The 17,260-nt window shown below is 40.6% G+C and overlaps 1 protein-coding gene across 1 annotated transcript; it reads right to left on the bottom strand.

Annotated features, from left to right (window-relative positions):
* Nucleotides 1-2,051: 2,051 nt before the first annotated feature.
* Nucleotides 2,052-16,563, bottom strand: OSTN (osteocrin). Its single transcript, XM_068407076.1, has 5 exons — nt 16,515-16,563; nt 9,204-9,302; nt 6,136-6,353; nt 2,380-2,459; nt 2,052-2,074 (listed from the first exon to the last, which is right to left on the bottom strand). Exons 2-5 carry the CDS (start codon nt 9,300-9,302, stop codon nt 2,052-2,054), a joined length of 420 nt encoding a protein of 139 aa, XP_068263177.1. The 5' UTR covers nt 16,515-16,563.
* Between the last annotated feature and the right edge of the window lie 697 nt (nt 16,564-17,260).

Genomic DNA, 17,260 nt, shown 5'->3' with positions numbered 1-17,260 from the left:
GGCTGCCTGGCAAGCAGGTTATCTGCAGACTGGCTGGATGAGGTCAGTGCAATAAGATAACTGTTTACTAAAAGACAGGGTGGGATAGGTGGTGGCAGTGCACTGCAGAGGACAGGGTCTGGGCTTGTCTGGGTCTGCATTTGCAGATTTGCTTCTAGCATGGACAGAAAATCTTGCCTGGAGGTAGCCAGTCTACATGCACTCACCCAATCCATCTCTCAGAGCCTTCACCTGCAAGCTTAGAGGCAGAAAATGAGCCATGGGACCAGAGGAAAAGCAGGGAGCAAAAAACCAAGATGATCACATATGGACTTACAGCCCTTCTTCCTTTCTATGACTTTCAAGATCTTGGTCTGGAAAGCATCTGTGGTGCTTCAGCCCCCAGGCAAGCACTGACAACTCACCCACCAAAGGAGGAATGATCACCTAACTCAGCTAGAGAGTGATCTGCTTGATGGGAAAGATGGGGGCACCTCTTGATGTGATTCACTGGTTTGTGCAGCTGCTCTCAGCAGCATTAGCCTATATTGGAGATGTCAAAAAAAGCACAAAGTTTCTTGCAAACTTTCTGCGGCTGGGCCAGTCCTGGTCTCGAGGCAGGGCTATCAGCAAGAAGGAAAATGGGAAAGGCTCCTGCTATGGCTGAGGGCTGGCCCCTCTCAAACATGAACTGGGTGCTACCTGCCCTTCTGAGTGGAGCCCCATCTCCCACCAGGGCCTGAACTGGGGCAATTGCCCCAAAATCCCAATACTCAGAAGAGCTTTGATTTCAAAGACTCATCGACTTTCCAAATCCTTTCACAGAATACTTTGCTGTACCTGACTGAAAATCTGGCTGTGTTTTTCCCCATTTTGCTAGCCGATGAGCAGGTGTTTTGTGCCTCACATAAGAACAGGAAATTAACACTTGATTTCTATCTCCAGCCTTACTGCAACCTTCTACCTCACACAGGGTATTTGTCAAGAAGCGTTTTTTTCGTAGTGCTGTACAATCCCTTTCTCAATGGATCTTCTTTTACAATGCTAAGGATAATTCATACCCAAGAATAGCAATCCAAAGAATTTAGCTGACATAGACCAAAGTCCAAGAAGAAGCATGTGGCGTTTAGAAAACATCAGCTAGGAATCTGAGCATTGAGCTGTCAGCAAACAGCTCTTTTCAGCTATATTTTATAATCTGGAAAGAAGTAAAAAGTGTGAAGCAGGATTTAAGATAACCTGTTTTGCCCTGAAATGGAGAGGACATGTTTACATTTTAACAGAGTGAGAAATTCTTGAACTTTTAGAGTTGGATGTCTGATTATGCCCCATGCACTCATCAAGAGGCTAAAATAAGGCATATGGTGCAGATGGCCTAGGAAGTAGATGACTTCATATTTGGATGCTATCCTATGTTATGCATAGGGAGGAGTGAAATGTATTCATCAGCTTAGAGGAGGAAACTGGAAGTCTCACCACATTTCAGGATGTGCTATACAATGAAAACATGTCTAAATATGGTGCAGAGATAAGAGAAACACTACTGAAAACATCAGGACAAATACTAAGTAGTTCTTCTTCAGACTAACTCCTAGTGAAGTCAGTAGACATCTTCTCCCAAACAGCAGTTCAAATAAATTCTAGGTTTGTCCCATAACTCTTAAATCCTCCCTTCATCTACCCTACAAACACCCTCTTGAAAGAAATGTGCAAAGCAAACTGTCTGCTTTTCATGGACTGCTGTTGACATCTCTGGAAGTTTTATTTTCAATCCAGAAAATCTAACAGTCCTTTTTAGGATAATGAACTTCTGCAAGTTTAAGAAATAAATGCCATGCAATTAAACTATATACACATTTTCTGTTCCCTCCTATCAGTGGCACCGTGCACAACTGTGAGAGCATTCTGACCTGATGAATTGAATTTGTTATTATTTGTAAATGCAACATTTGTAAAATGCAATGTGAAACAGATTTTGCAGGAGGTCAGTTCCTTGAGTGTTGAATCATTAGTCAATGACAAGACATGCTGTGATGCATCTTCTGTATTTCTGTAATGTTTCCAATACAGCATCAATCATTTAGAACAGAAGCACCTGTAGGCAGAAAAGCAGTAAACATTACATTTTCCCATGTCAGAAATGCAAGGTTTGGACAAACACACTGTAAGGTGATTTACAGGAGACTTGAAATATTAGAAATACTTGTTTTCTTGTAGAGGAGTACTAAGTTCTAATTTAGGACAGTCACAATCCATGTTACAAGAAGCCATCATTCCCCAAGCCACCCTTTCCAAGCCTACTGGCATGAGTTGAGTACCTCCATGTAACTGAGAACAGGGGGGGTTCTCCGAGCCTGCCCACACCCAGAGTACTTTGGCTTACTTGCAGGAACTGCTAACCCTTGGTGTTGCCAGGACGGCTCACTCCAATCCGGTCGAGAGGAACTCCAAACCGTCTCTTAGGCAGCTCAACCACTTTCCTGCACAAGGGGAAAAAAGCAAAGAAGGAGGTAAAGAACTGGGGAAAGACACCATAGGAATAATCAAAATGTTACTGCATCTGTGATTTCTCCATTCATCCAGCTAATGACTTTATTGTTGAGGCAGAACAGCTGCGCAGGAGCAGCCAAAGATGAGAGTGTTTAAAAATAAGATGCTTCACTTGTCTTACAAAAGGATAGGCAAGAGTTGCACCTGTTTTACAGACCGGCTGACGCTGATCCACTATCCCTGTGTTTATTTGGCAGCAAACAAATAATTCTCACGTTAACTGCTATTCATAAAAGAAAGGAGACACACCATATGTATAAAGAGGAATTGTTTCATGCATAGTGTCATATACTTCAGGTGACCCGTCAGCCTGGCTCTTTGAAATCTCCAGGGCCAACAGGGGCTAAGGTAAGCAAGGAGGTAGGAAGTGTTGCACAGTAACAGAGGGGACAAGGCAGAAGAGCCCTAGCAGGATTTTCCTGTAGGGTCACCTGCAATGCACTGTTCTCAAAATTGTATAGTACCAACCCTTTGATGAGACTGAAAATGGGATTTTTTGGTTTTCGGGTTTTTTTTCCTCCATATGGTACATTTCCTGATGATTTGATGAGTGAGGGCATGAGGAAAATGTGAAAGAAGTTCTATGCAGAAATATTTTATTGTGATTTTTTTAATATTAAAAAGAAGTTTTCCCATCCTAATTCAGCATTTTTGAGCATTTTTTCCACTAGCAGAAGTTTTATTTCAATTAATTGTGAAAACAGTGAGATTTTCTGCAGCTGAGAATAACCTCAACTTTTTGCTCTTGGAAATACTTGCCAGCAAAACGCAGGTCCAAGAGGAACGCTGGAAAATGACCTATTTTCTCTATCAATCCTTGTCAAAGAAAATAAATAAGAAATTTTGTTCTTTAAGTTTGCAAATGCAAAGTACCTACCAGGAGACCATGCTGTGGTGTACGTGAGTCCAACTTCAGTGGCTAACACTCCCATGCTCACTCAGCCTGTGGCTTTGGGGGCTCTGCACACCCCACCCAGGACTATCTGCCTAGTCCATGGCCTCCTCTGAGCAGTCTCCTTTCCTCACACCAGTTGGGCATGGGCTGAAGCACAGAGGCATCATTCCAGCACCAGCAGCTCATTTCATGCTGCCTCTTTTCTAGCTACTTTTCAGATGAGGTGAAGAAACAGGAATTGACAGTGTACCACGTATGTCGGGAGCACCACATCGGTCACGCAGGAGTGGCTACAGAACATCGCAAATGAAGGGGAGCCGTTTGTACGGCCCTCACTGTCCCTTCCTCAAACACCTGTGTATCCAGCACTGTTGCACGAAGCCATAGGGAAAGCAAAGGGAAGCAAATCAAAGGGCAGATCTTCGGTTTGTTGCCTCAAGGGCAGCAGATCCCCTCTTTTCCCCCCCAGTGTAGGCACACACTGTTCGGGGGCAAGTGGGAGACTTGGGCTGCTGGACTCATACTGAGCCTGACTTGATAAAAAGGGGAATTAATTTCCCAAATTGGATTATGGGCAGGGGGATGTTCTGCATCATTAATTGTAACACCATCATCTCTGTAGTTGAACAGAGAAGAAAATTGTAACCTCATGCCAAGGGGAAAGGCAGGGCAGGCAGGGCAGGCAGGCAGCGGAGCTTCCCCTCTTGTGGCCACCCGGAGCCACAACTGGCCAGCCACCACTCCCTCCCCAGCCTCCCACGCCATTTCCATCTTCCAAACCAGACTGTGCCCATTTCAGCACTTACTGGGAACAAAGCAATGTTTTCTATTTAAAACAGCCTTTTCTAAGATTCCTGGAGTCTCTTTCTCTCCATCTGTCTGTAGATCTTTCTAGATTTTCTGAAGACTCATGTCTTCTTGCATGCTTTTCCCATGCTTTCAAAGCTTTATGAATTGATGTTGATAGGCAAGATTAGGATCTGGGCCCTCCTGTAACTGGTGGGTGCCACAACAATCTGTTAAGTGGACTTATATTTGATCTGCTCTTTTCCAAAAGTTTCTGCTGTGTTGCCAGGCACTACACACACTGTATTAATTCAGGGGGCTGAGTCTATTTAACAGCTTTCACACTTCAAAAGTCATTATCCGGTCTCTAAAGGTAACAGTCTCAGCTGGTACAGGAATGGGCTGTTATCTACTGTGTGCACAACAGTGATGGGGTGCTCACTCCTGTGTTTTACTCCTCCAAGCGCAGCAGCCTCTGCCTCTTTCCACCTAAAGGTACAGCCTTAAGCACTCATCTGATCTGTGGTCCATGCTGATGCTAGTATCTGGCTATCAATGTAGTGATCAAGGCAGCTCAGATGGTTCTAATAAATGAATCAATCCCAAACTCAAAAGCTAATTAGCTCCCCCAAAGTGATAATCTCAACGCAAAACTGCAAACTGTGCTGTTGATGCTGGGAAAAGAGGAATTTTGTGCAGTGTGTCACTCATTTGCATGAGCTCATTATTCAGAGACAAGCTGTTAGAAAACTTGGGACAATTTTCACCACAATTTCCCTTTTTCTGTGAGTTTTTTTCCTTGTACTGCACATAGAATGAAACGAGATTTCCACCCGAAAACCATGAGACAAATTGGGAATACCATGTACTTTTGCAAAAAAGGCACTGCAGCTTCAAAAATTACCTTGTATTTCTTCCCCTGGAAAAGAAAAACGTGCTAAAAAGCAAACAAAGAATGAACTGATTCTGATCTCTTGAAGAGATATACAGAACAGAATAGTCCTACTCAAGGTTTTAAGAATTTCGTATTTTATCACTTCTGGCTGCAGTCAAAAAGTCCTAGTACAGACTGGGTGCATAAATGGAAAAACAACAAGAAAATATTGCAAAACTCTGTTTGAAAAAAATACTTGAAATGTTGACTGGCTCTTGTACATACTTTCCACTTCCAGATTAAGTTTTAAGCATGTCATTAAATACTTTGTGGCATTGGGGATTCCATCCAAAAGAAGACAGTTACCAGAAGAGAACAAGACAGTTAAGTTCTTTCAGATATAGCAAACAGCCCCTTGAGCGTTGCCCCAAACTCGCTGGCTCTCCCCAGCCATACCAAGCGTCATTGATTCGCCCTGTTACAAACATGCTTATCTTCAAACCTGTGCTGTGAAGGTATTGCTGTACTGCTGTATTGATTAAACCCTGACTTATAAATTGATTGAGGTCTTGAAGCCCATTCTATTAACTTCCCATTTTCATGATGTGTTCTTCATCTTGCTATTCAAGACATGCACACCATACCTTCTCTTCACCCCAGCCTCAGGAACATCTAGACCTGCCCCTCTGCTTTTGAACCTCAGGCATATTTTTGCTTGAAATAATCTCATGATCAAAAAGGCAGTTTTAAACGGAATGTTAGTTCACATCAGTGGAAAGAAACGTGCTAAAAAATGCATATGCTGGAATGTTCTTTGTTAGCTGGATGGCACTGTGGGGATAAATGAACTAGTGCATATATTATTCATCACAGCTGAAGGATTACACACCATGTAACTAATGGTTTCTGTGGAGATTCTGGTACCCTGATGAGAGGCACCTCTCAACAACCATAAACCTGCTGGTGGCTAACGCTAACCAATCTGTATCCAGGACACCTACCAACAGCCTCCTTCCAACATTATCACTGGTTGGAGCATTTACAAATTTACCTCTGTTTGCCTTTAGTGTCCACAGAGGTTGAAGAAATCCTGTCGATCGGGGAGCCAAATCCTGGGAAACTTCTTTTCTTCTTGGTCTCGGTCACCTCATTCTCCAGAGACACCAGCTCATCAAGAAGGAACAGTTTGGCTGCCAGGTTGGTGGCTGATTTCTCTTCACTGGCAATGGGATGTACTCCCATGCCCAGAGCAGCAGAAGGCTCCAAAGGCTGCAAAAGAAAAGGGGGATGTTTGCTTGCTGCTCAAGTACCAGAAAAACCATTTGAACCAGTGTCACAGCAGCAGTCCTATAAATACGTAATCACTAGGATACTAAACCTGGGCCACAGCTTTAAAACAAATTTCCTTCTGTGAAACGTGGCCATTTTCCGCCCACAGGAGTTTGCCATAAAAGGTTGGGATATTTCTTTGATAGATAGAATTGAACTCTCCTTCATTATTACTGCAAGAATTATCAAAATTTATTACTTCACAAAGCCTGTTTTTGTAGGCCAGCCCTATCTCAGCAGTGATTAGTATCCCTTATAGCATGAGCTGAGTAATTTAATCCTTTTAAAAAACGCAATCACCATTACCAGACTCCAACATCCATCCTGATATTTTTCAGAAAACTGATTTTCATTTCTTAAATGAATGCTAATGAATAGTAATAAAAACTTATACAGAACTTTCCATACAAAGCTGACAAATTAATTAATTGTTATGCAAAAAATACCCCAAGATAAACTTGCTCAGCACTGACATTTAAAGAATTTATGCAGTAACCCTATGTGGGGAAGAGGAAAGAACTGTATGTTGACTTGACACAGAATTTTGAACCTTAGTTATGACATTAGGCTTAACACCTTTTCAAAACCAAGCTCTACTTTGCTATCCAGAAAAGCTGAGAATATTGGGGTCTATCAAGAGAGAAATGAAACAAATCAAAGTGAAATATTTGCTTTGCAAGTAACAGAAAAATATAGGGCAGCAGCTAATCTATGAAAGCAGGTGTCAAGCTCAAATCATTCTCTCTTCAGATGAAATGTTTGCCTTCTTGCTCCACTTGATCTTCATGGAATTAGATAAAAATTTCTAACCAAAATTTTATTATGTGCCTTGAAGCAGGTTTTCCTCTATCTTTAGAGGCACACCACTATCTTTCTTATTCATACACAGTGGGTTTAGTACAAGCGTAAAGGAAGCCATCACATGGATGATATAATACGCTTGTATCTACTGCGGTCCACACCATAGTTGTGGTGATGACATTTCCCACTACTGATGGGTGGCATAACCAGTGATGGAGTGTATAAAACTGTGATCTTTATATAAGGAGGAGCACATGACCACAATGATCGCACAAATGATGTAGCACTGTTAATACTTTTGTAAAGGATCTCCCATTGTCCTCTGACTTTCCTTGCTCTGAGCCTTGAGTGCACTGAGCAATCCTTTCTGTTCCCTTTTAGGGTTATAAAACTTTCATAGAGGTTTGCAAAAAAATTATGCCTTTAAAAAAGACTGAAATCTCCCTTCTGGTTAGTGTGGATAAATATCTACAATAATACTTGAAACTAGAAGGTAAAAAATAGCCTCTGCTCTTGAGTACTTTGTGCAGTCCCACTTGCTTTGTCTTAAAAAGGATACAATAGAATCGTAAAAAATAAAGAGACAGCTAAAATGATCATCAGAAGTAGACAACAGTTTTCCTATGGTGAACCACTGAATAAAGTGGTGAACCACTGAACAAAGTACAACTTTGCAGATAAGCAGAGGTAAGTGTGGGGTACAGGGGGTACAGTGGAGGGTTTATAAACTTATGAACAGCAAAGAGGTGAATAAAGACTACTATTTTTTTTCTCAAGAGCTCCCCCCCAGTCCACTCAGTGAAGTCACCAGATGGTGGATTTAAAATAAATATACGGAGCTACTTTTTAAACACTGCACATGAATGAAGTGGAATGCATTGCCAAAGGATTCCATGGATACCAAGATTTTAAACTCTTTCAAAGACGAATTCAGGTCCATCAGCAGCTAAAACACACCCTGGTCCAGTGCAAGTCTCTGGATGGGGAAGTCTCTGAAGATGTTCTGTTCTTATATGCTTTTCACAAAAATCTATCATTGATAGAGACATGATACCACGTCTCTGTGGCATCAGAACAGCAGCTGCTGCAGCACTGATGTGGGGAGTGGTTCCCCCAAGCCCTATTTTCTATAACAAATATTATTTTGTGTAATCAGGGCATGGTCATTTGAAGACAGAAAGCAAGGTTGAAGGATCCATCAGTATTCCTCAGTATGCATCTAACTTCCAAGCTGATCTTAAAAACCTATGTAAAGACCCTACAGCCAAACAGTGCTACTTTGATTAAACTTTTAGATCCTTGGGGGTTTTTATGGCATGAAACCATTACATAAATACCTTCCCTGCCAAATCTGTTTTTTGTCAAGATGACATTAAAAAAAAAGAGAATGCAGTAGAAGTGCAACCCCTGCATATTGTACTGGATGAAACATGAGACTGTTCTCCCATTTCATCCGCTGCTTTCCTTCACAAGCTTAGGCAAGTTACTTTGCTCCTTCCCTCTCCTGGTCTTCTGTCTCCTTTAATTTGTAACTTCTGTGCAGGTGGTCTTCTCTCAGGGATCTCCTTATGGCTTCTGAAAGCTGCGGACTTCTCATGCTATTATTTGTCTTTAAGAAGAATAATGAAACCTTCCTTTCAGTGTTAGAGTTTGCTTCCCTGCCCCCATCACCTCCTTCCCCTCTTCAGGAAGTTCTCTATCCAAAGTCACTGGACAGTGTTTTAGCACACAGAAATCCCATGGTGTTTCAGGAGAGGTTGTGTGAATCTGGCTGAGACTTCACTCTCTCTGTCCTCCCAGAGCCATGCAATTTGCATCACTCCTTTCACTGGGGAAGTTGTCCTGCTCCCGCTTTGCCCTTGCAGAGTCAATACCAACCATTCACCTTCCAACACTGTTTGGAGACCATGGTGTCTCCCACACCCTGCAGCCAAGAACAACCCGAGGAAGAGCAGGGTTACGTGACAACCACCAGAAACATTCACCTACCTCTGGAGCTGCCTCTGTGAGGAGCACTGAGCTAGAGTGCCACTGCAGCAGGGTAATCACAAGGGCCAAATGCACCACAACAAGCTGGAACTGCAGCATCTGTAAAGGAGAACAATCTGTTAATGGCTTTACAGCTGCATGCCCAGAGGAACTTTGCTCCAAAGGTCTTTAAGAAGTGAAAAGAAAGGAAGATTCTGTTCCCATGGCTGTTAATATGTTTTATCTCACAAAGTCACTGCATAAAACCCAGCGATCAGATAGCACCAGCTGAACGCCCTTCACCTTTGGGTGCAGGATCAGCTCCTTCCTCTTTGCTCCTTTACAGCCCTACAAACCTTGAAATTCCTTTCTGCACAGTGGCCCAGTCCTTGCAGCGGCAGCAGTAATGAATGCAAACTGGTGCTAAAACCAGATGAACTAGACACTCACTTGTAAGCAGGGAGACTTTGTCTCATACCCACCCACCCAGGTTGACCCTGACCTCCCCACATGCTGGATAGGTGCCTAAAGCTGTTACAGAAATCACATATCTCCCCAGCAGCATTTTGAAAGCCAGGCTGCATTTCACCAGTCCTCAATGTGAGTTAATGGTAGCCACAACTTCCAGGATCTTCTTGAGATCCTGAGATAAAGTTATCCAGCTTCCACACCTGGGAAGAGCTTACATGGGAATCCGTCATGCAAACTGGTGGTGTTCTGACCATGTGCCACAGCTGCAGAACTGCAGATACCTACACAGCTTTTAAGTAATGTAGGAAGGGTCAAGTTTTGAGAGGCTCAGGAAGCTGCTTGCTGCAGGGGTTTCTTTGGCCATGGGTTTAGGGTATATTGTTTAAGCCCTCATTTGGATCTAGCTCTTAAAACGTGATGTGCCTCCAACTCACCCAGGTGGGAATATTTCAGCTGATGTTAATATGGTCTAAGATGGGGCCTCTAGTGCCAACGGTATCTGCTAATCTGCTGATTACTCTGTCTCCAGGTCCTGCCCCAGAGTGTAGTTCAAGCCTGATTGTGCCATTCTTTGCTGACTCTCTGCTTGGCAAAGCAGAAATACGAAGGATGTATAAATACATTTCTGTGATGTATGATAGTTGTTTTATCCCCTGTGTAGAAAATTTCCCATTAGATCAGGCAGAAAACACATGGTAAAAAACCTTTGGCTTTGTACTTTTTCCCCATACTACAAAGGAGAAAAGCCACAAAGGTTCTTGGAGTCCAGTTTTAAAAAAGTAAAGATATGACATCTGTAGTGTTGTTTCTTGAAACTCAGTTTCTTGCTTGGCTTTTTCAATACATTTTACATGTGCTCCTGTTATTTGGTTACCCCATTTTATATATATATATATTTATATTGTCCATGAGGGATCAGCAGTGAGGAAGAAAGCTGCTGGTTATTTTGTAGGGGTGAAGCAGACTAAGTTCACTGGAATCAAAGGACAAAGCAGTAAGCCAGGTTGTACCACTGTCTCTCAGCCCGATGGCAACAGCCATTAAAGTCAGACAAGAGTCTGGGTGTTTTTAAAGGTGTAACCCTCTACAATGTATATTTTTGTATGTGGGTGTGCATTGAAATTTGAAGTAGTAGTCTACTACCTTCACAGGTAACCACATCCTGATTATTTGGATTCAGAGACATAAAAATAAATGGCAAGGTTAAAAACTCATGTTTATTATGGTTTAAGGTCTTTGCTGGTATTCATTAATCCAAAGATGAAAGAGCTAAAAATAGCAACTGGTACACTAATCAAAATAAACATTAAGGCACCTGCAACACAAAAGACATTTGATTAACTGGTCAGAACTCAATGCCAGTGAAATTAGAAGCGGAGGAAATTGTAAGGACCTAAAGCTTGGCTCTAGTTCCAATGGAAATGAGTAGCTAAGAAGCAATGTCACTGGTTTAAATGGGAGCAAAACTTAAGTCCAGCAAGATCCTGTTGTGCTGATTTTCATGCAATGATGTGACCGAAGTGGGAGAAAGAAGCAGGTTTGGTCTAGTGGAGCAGTTCAGCTCTAGAAAAGCATTTGCAAAATTAAGGGTGCAGTGAGAACTATGTAAATGTAATTAAAATCCCACTGTCTTCTGCCAGTCTGGGACTTCACTTTCCACCTTCAGCCATGTTGTAGGATCTTAGTTGTTAAAAGCAGTTGTTGCTTTTTCTCCTTGAGCTCATCTGTTGCAATTGGGTAAGCAGAGCCCTCCTGCCAAGCCATGCACTGTTTATTGCTTCACCCCATCCACATTTTACATTGCCCCATTCCAGAAGAGACCTACAGTGAGGCTTGACAGTATTTGTTACTGGAGGAGAACAACCAAAGCTCTGACAAACAGCCACCTTCTGAAAAACCTTGAATTTCCAGCTTTCTTACAAAAAACTCTTCACCACCAATTTCACAGAGATAGGTCAAGGGATTAGGGTATAATTCCATGTCTTTTGTCTCTCAGGGTCTGGTCTGGTGTTATCTGACATAAAATATGGTTTACCCTTCACTAAATGTAATTGTAAGTCTGAAATTCAGACATATTTATGTGTTTTAGTGATATTTTAGTTTGAAGTGTGTCAAAACTAAAATTCCTCATATAATTAGGTATCTTTGTTGCAGGTCCAATTAAAATAAAATTAAAGATAAAAGAGAGAACATTATTCTACCTTATCAAAGCAGGATAAACATTCAAACCTTTTTCTTAGGAATCCGTGCAGAGCCATTTTCCAAGAAAAGATCACAAGAAAGCAAAATTCTTTACCAAACAGAAACTGTTAAGTCTCCAACATCAAACCAAAGGACTTAAAAGATGTTTTTCCTTTAATGAAAAAAAGAAAACAAAACCAAAAAACAAAAACCAAAATGACATCCTGAAGATAAGTGGGCTGAACAAACCCCAGACAGCATGCAATTCATCACCAAGCTCTAAACCCATTGCCTGTCAAAAATGGTAACGGCTGTCATTGTTCTTACCCATTTGGACTATCATATTTCACATTACTGTGGAGATTACTCCGCAAGTATAAATCACAAGAGCTTTATTTTTCTTGCTGGACTGTTAGCATGAGAACTGAGGCAAGACATCATGCCTTGCACTATAATCTTTCACTCCGGCTGCCACTATATATTGATGACTATGCTCTGCTTGTTGTTGTAACACCAACATGGGACATGCCCGAGCTCACCTGCAAATGAGGACCTTGTTCTTGCAATGAGCACATTGTGGCTGAGCCCAGAAGCCCTTGGGGTTTTGTGCTGCATGCTCCCAAGCTGACCTGATGCAGAGCCAAAGCACGACTGTCCCATAGGCACTGAGAAGCTCTGGGCGGTGCCCATTAAGACTCCAGTCCTTCTGCTATATGAGCACTGGGATGGTATTGGTGAGCCTCCATCACCTGTTAGCCATGAGGATCTCTCATACCATGCACATTCCAGCCAGCTGGGGGAAATCACATCTGTGCCTGCAAGACAGTTACTGATGTATTTTGTTGCTGCTCCAATGCCACAAAATAGAAAATTAACTGCTGCTACCTATCTTAATCAAATGTACCATTGAGTCCTAACATTGGCCTCGCTAGCCTTGGATTGGACACCTGATAGGAATCTACCTTGGCCAAAAAAATTACGATGGATGAGTATATTACCAAAAGAACAACTTATAAATAGCTTGTATGAAGCTCTGAGAACAAGTCTGCTACTGCTGAAACAAATTTGCCCCACTTTGAAAAGTTGTAGGAAGGATCCTCTGAGCATATTCATTACCACAAAGCCAAAAATATGCCCATACCAGCAGTTCTAGTGATTTCTGAAACTCCTAAGGGACCTCAAGTGTAATTTTCTAGTCATGCAAATATCAAAGAAAAGGAAGAAAAATAAAAACAAATCCTACCTTCAGAAAAAAAAGCAGAGTCCAAAAATAGGTTGGAGTGGTGGTTTTGCTCTCATCCCACATGAGAGATATGGAGCACTTACATACCACTTTCTAAAAAGGTACTGAAGCAAGACATTGAAGCATGGGACTTTGTGGCAAAATGAAATGTAAGCAGTCAGTGTCAGGCACTTCATGTTATTAATAACGTGTTTCCTGGAGTAGGTGTAGATTTTTAAACAATGCCATATATTTTATTAGATATATGGTACAAACACTGACAACTTCTACAATGTAAATTTCTCTCTATTTTCAGTTTCCTGATTATGTAGATAAATAGATGCAGGTAGGTTTCATTTAATGTAACCAGAGAGAACTTAAAAGTCATGAACTTATGCAATAAGATTAAGACTAGTGATTTTGAGAAAATGTCTAGGTATTTCTGTGTCCCAAATGAAACGTTTTATCTGACAGTATTTCAAGGCCAAGGAAGCTCCACTTTCTGAATATGAAATTCCTTAAAGGTTTTCCAAGAAGGCACTTCAGATTAGTCTTTGCTTTTCACAGACTTCATTTCAATAATTGCATTTACTGTAACAATATGATTTCCAGTGTTTAGTCCTAACATGTTTTCATATCACCATGTCATCTTTGCCTGTATTTTACCAAAGTATCCATTATAAATGCTGACTCAGCTATTGATAGCTGCACTTTTGATAGATGCACACGTGGTCAGAGGATGCTCAAGTATACAACTGTTCCTACCATCTGTACTCAGATAAAACAGATTCAGTATGGCTTAGTCCCTGGAGGCCTTGACTAGACTCTGCATCATCCCTGCCCATGGAAGGCACAACGCCTGTGGGAGCAGCACAGGAATCACACGGCTCATGTGATGAAAGGCTGAAAATGTGGCACTCTAGTTCCCATGCAGAGTATGGAAACTGTACCAATGAATACAGCCCTGCTGAGGTACATTTTCTTGACAGACACAAGCACGAATCAGAAAAAAACTGAGACAGGTGGACAAACACTTGTGGAAGACCAGTCAGTCATGGTCCTCATCTCTTCATTTGAATAGAACATGAAACCTAATGTCCATGTGGAACAAATGAGGACACTTTTCCTTAGAATGGGCAGGGAGGAGACAAGTTGGACATCTTGCAAAACTGACTACACTGTGTAATAAATCCATTTTTAGCAACAGATTTTAGAAATTTAAAACCTCAAACTCACTTCAATACCAAAAAAGTAGGAGACTGTGAAGCAGGAGACATAAACAGAAGTCATAAACCCTATCTAGAAGCCTAGGGACTATTAAATAAGAAGGATGCTATGAAGGGTAAGAAAATATCTCTTACTGAGAAGAACCTATTTCCACTTTTCCTAAGTGAGATAATTGAGTGAGCTACAGTATTCTTGCTATGCACAGTGGAAAACAAAACATTATTAGACTATTCTTTATTACCAACAAACTCTCAACCCTACACTATTTATATATGTACTGACAGAACATGCCAACTTTTCTTAACATTTCTAACAACTTTACATTTAGCTTTCTTCCTTCATCTTTAGCATGAGAACTAAAAACTTCATTGTTAGAGTGCCATCTTCAGCATTTGAAGTAAAAATAAGAAACCTCTCTGTCGGTTAAAAAAAAAAAAAAAATCAAGAAATATACTGTGTTTTTCTACATTCAGAAAAATCATCTCCTTTCCTAACAGCACTAGAGTGATAAGTGGAAGTTCTTCATACCTGGTATGAAGAGTATATTATCAGAATATGTTGTCAATACAAAAACACAGGCCATTCAAAGTCCAGTAAAAATATCCTTCAAGATAACTCTTAAGACACAAGAATAGCATTGGAATTTCTTAACAAGAGAATCAAACACCGATGCTGATTTACTGGAAAAACACTTTTAAATGTCCTGATCAAGGATACTAAGTGAAGAAGAAAAGTCAATTGCTTGGTGAAGATGCATTGCAAATGGAAATTAGAGAGTAATCTGTTCCTCTGGGTTGAAAAGGAAAGCTGCAATCACTTGCAATCTTTTTCAGGGTCAGTCAAGAGAGTTCTTAGACCTGTTGTATGGTTCAAGTTTTTAGTTTGCCATGTAAGAAGCCTGGAGAGGTACGCTTGTCATTCATTCAAAGAGTTAAAACGAAGCCCTAATCTGCCGAAATCAGTGTGGCAGGTATTTGTAAACACTGAAGAACACCTGGTCCAGACAGATATATTTTGCAGTTTTCCCATCATTTACACCATAGATTTGCTTGTTTCAGGGTTGGTTTTTTTCTTTGCCTGTTATTCCTCATGATATTCAAAGTATTTTACAAGAACAGTAGGTTAAGCTCCATTTTGAATACAGGTGAGAAGAGACAGATAAATGTAATAATTTGCCCCAGGCTTCCTGAGTGAATCAGTGGGCAGGGGCACAAAATGTTCCCGCATCTCCTCAGCTTTCAGCTTTGCACTCCCCATGAGAGGACAGTCACTCCAAACTGAAAAGCCAAGTAACGAAAGCTAAAGGCACTGTGTGCTTGTGCTTCAAAAATTGGTGGATTCTGAACTTTACTGTAGCCTCTGGACATCTAAACCAAAGGTTATTCACATGTATTTACCTGTATGGCTCCAGTCTGGGAGGCAAAAAGAAACAGTGAAATAGTTCTGAACTCAGAATGGAGAAATTACAATGACTATCACTGAGTCAGCCAGAGTCTGCCCTCATTTACAGTGGTACAAAGATGAAGTAACCAGATTACTGGATAATGATAATTACTCTGTTAGATTAGGAATGTTTTTGCAGGGTTATTCTATTATTGCAGGAATGTGGTAGAATCTGGATCAACATTTACCTAATATGGGATATAATAAAAAATTTTTGCAGATGCATAAATTAAAGAAAAATAATTTCCCTAAATGGTTTATCTTGTGTTTTACAATATATTACATGCAGCAAACTTGTCTACCACATATAGTATTTAGTAATGTAAAGGTACTATTCTGTCATAGCTCTTCAGCTTCTTTTAAGAAGTAATATGCATTTGATAATAACATGTACAGAGGAAAATCCATAACAATATAAACAGACAGCAGTTTACTGCAAAGCACTGCAAAAGTATGAAAGTAACTAGTCACTGTTGTAAACTGACACATCTTGTTTAAATATTGGCTGATTAACTGAAGGAAATAAGTTTTCACTGAATATTATTAGTTCAGTTTTAGTGCCAAAAATATTAAGTGATAAATATCATATTATTTTAATCTCAAACTGGAAAAAGAAGCTGTGTTTTTCCCATCAGACATGGGCATGTGTATACCTTGTGCATGCCTGTTAATACAAAAAAAATTGGAAAAAAAAAAAAGGAAGAAAGTATAGAAGGGAAGAAAGCTTCTTTAAACAGAGCAGAAGACACAAAACATCCCCAACCCATCTCTGTCCTCACTCATCTTACCTTGCACTGGGTACAAGCAATTCCAACCTTTATGGTCCTGCTATGTTCTTCCCCCTAACTTATCCCTAATGTTGAGCTTTCTTTCAGAGTTTTTATAGTCTCTGCTGTAGGCTACAAACTCCAATCCCTGCCTTTGCTTTCTCTTACATCATTTCTAAAGATTTTCCACTGATCCTTGCCCTAAACCTTTCTCTGTCTTGCACTCTCACATGCATACTTGCCTCACATTTGTTATATTTATTGCTCTGATCAAGATGATTAGGTTATAATTAAAGGTCTAGGGTTTTTTTTGTTGGTTGTGTTTGTTCTTTCTTTCAGAGAATCACACAGCCAGCTATGGGAGTGGAAAGATTTTCAGCACATCACCATTCCTCTAACCTCTCACTTCTGCAAACTGCAGTAGAGAAAACTGATGTCCTGAATTATTTTTAAAACTGTATTTCTTGGGGACAACACAAATAACTTTAGAAGAAATTAATTACTGCATTTTTAGTAGACCAGCGCTATTGTAAGATAAGCATTAGAAAAAAGAGTGTATTTTGTAAAGCAAGTCACAAGAACTTAACTCTTTTACTTTATTTCAGTTATTGAAATGACTGTGAAGTGTGAGCTATGAAAATACCTTCACTAGGCAGTACCAGAGGACCTATTCCTTTCTGTTTGCCTGTACACTTGAACAAGTCTGTCTTGGTTTTTTGCTCCTTTTTCTTTATCTCATTTCTTAAGTGATTCATATAGCAATTGTA

Source organism: Nyctibius grandis, chromosome 8 (assembly GCF_013368605.1).
Source record: "Nyctibius grandis isolate bNycGra1 chromosome 8, bNycGra1.pri, whole genome shotgun sequence".
NCBI classification, from domain to species: Eukaryota; Metazoa; Chordata; class Aves; order Nyctibiiformes; family Nyctibiidae; genus Nyctibius; species Nyctibius grandis.
Note: the sequence above shows the minus strand (reverse complement) of the source record. Positions and strands in the feature narration are given on the sequence as shown.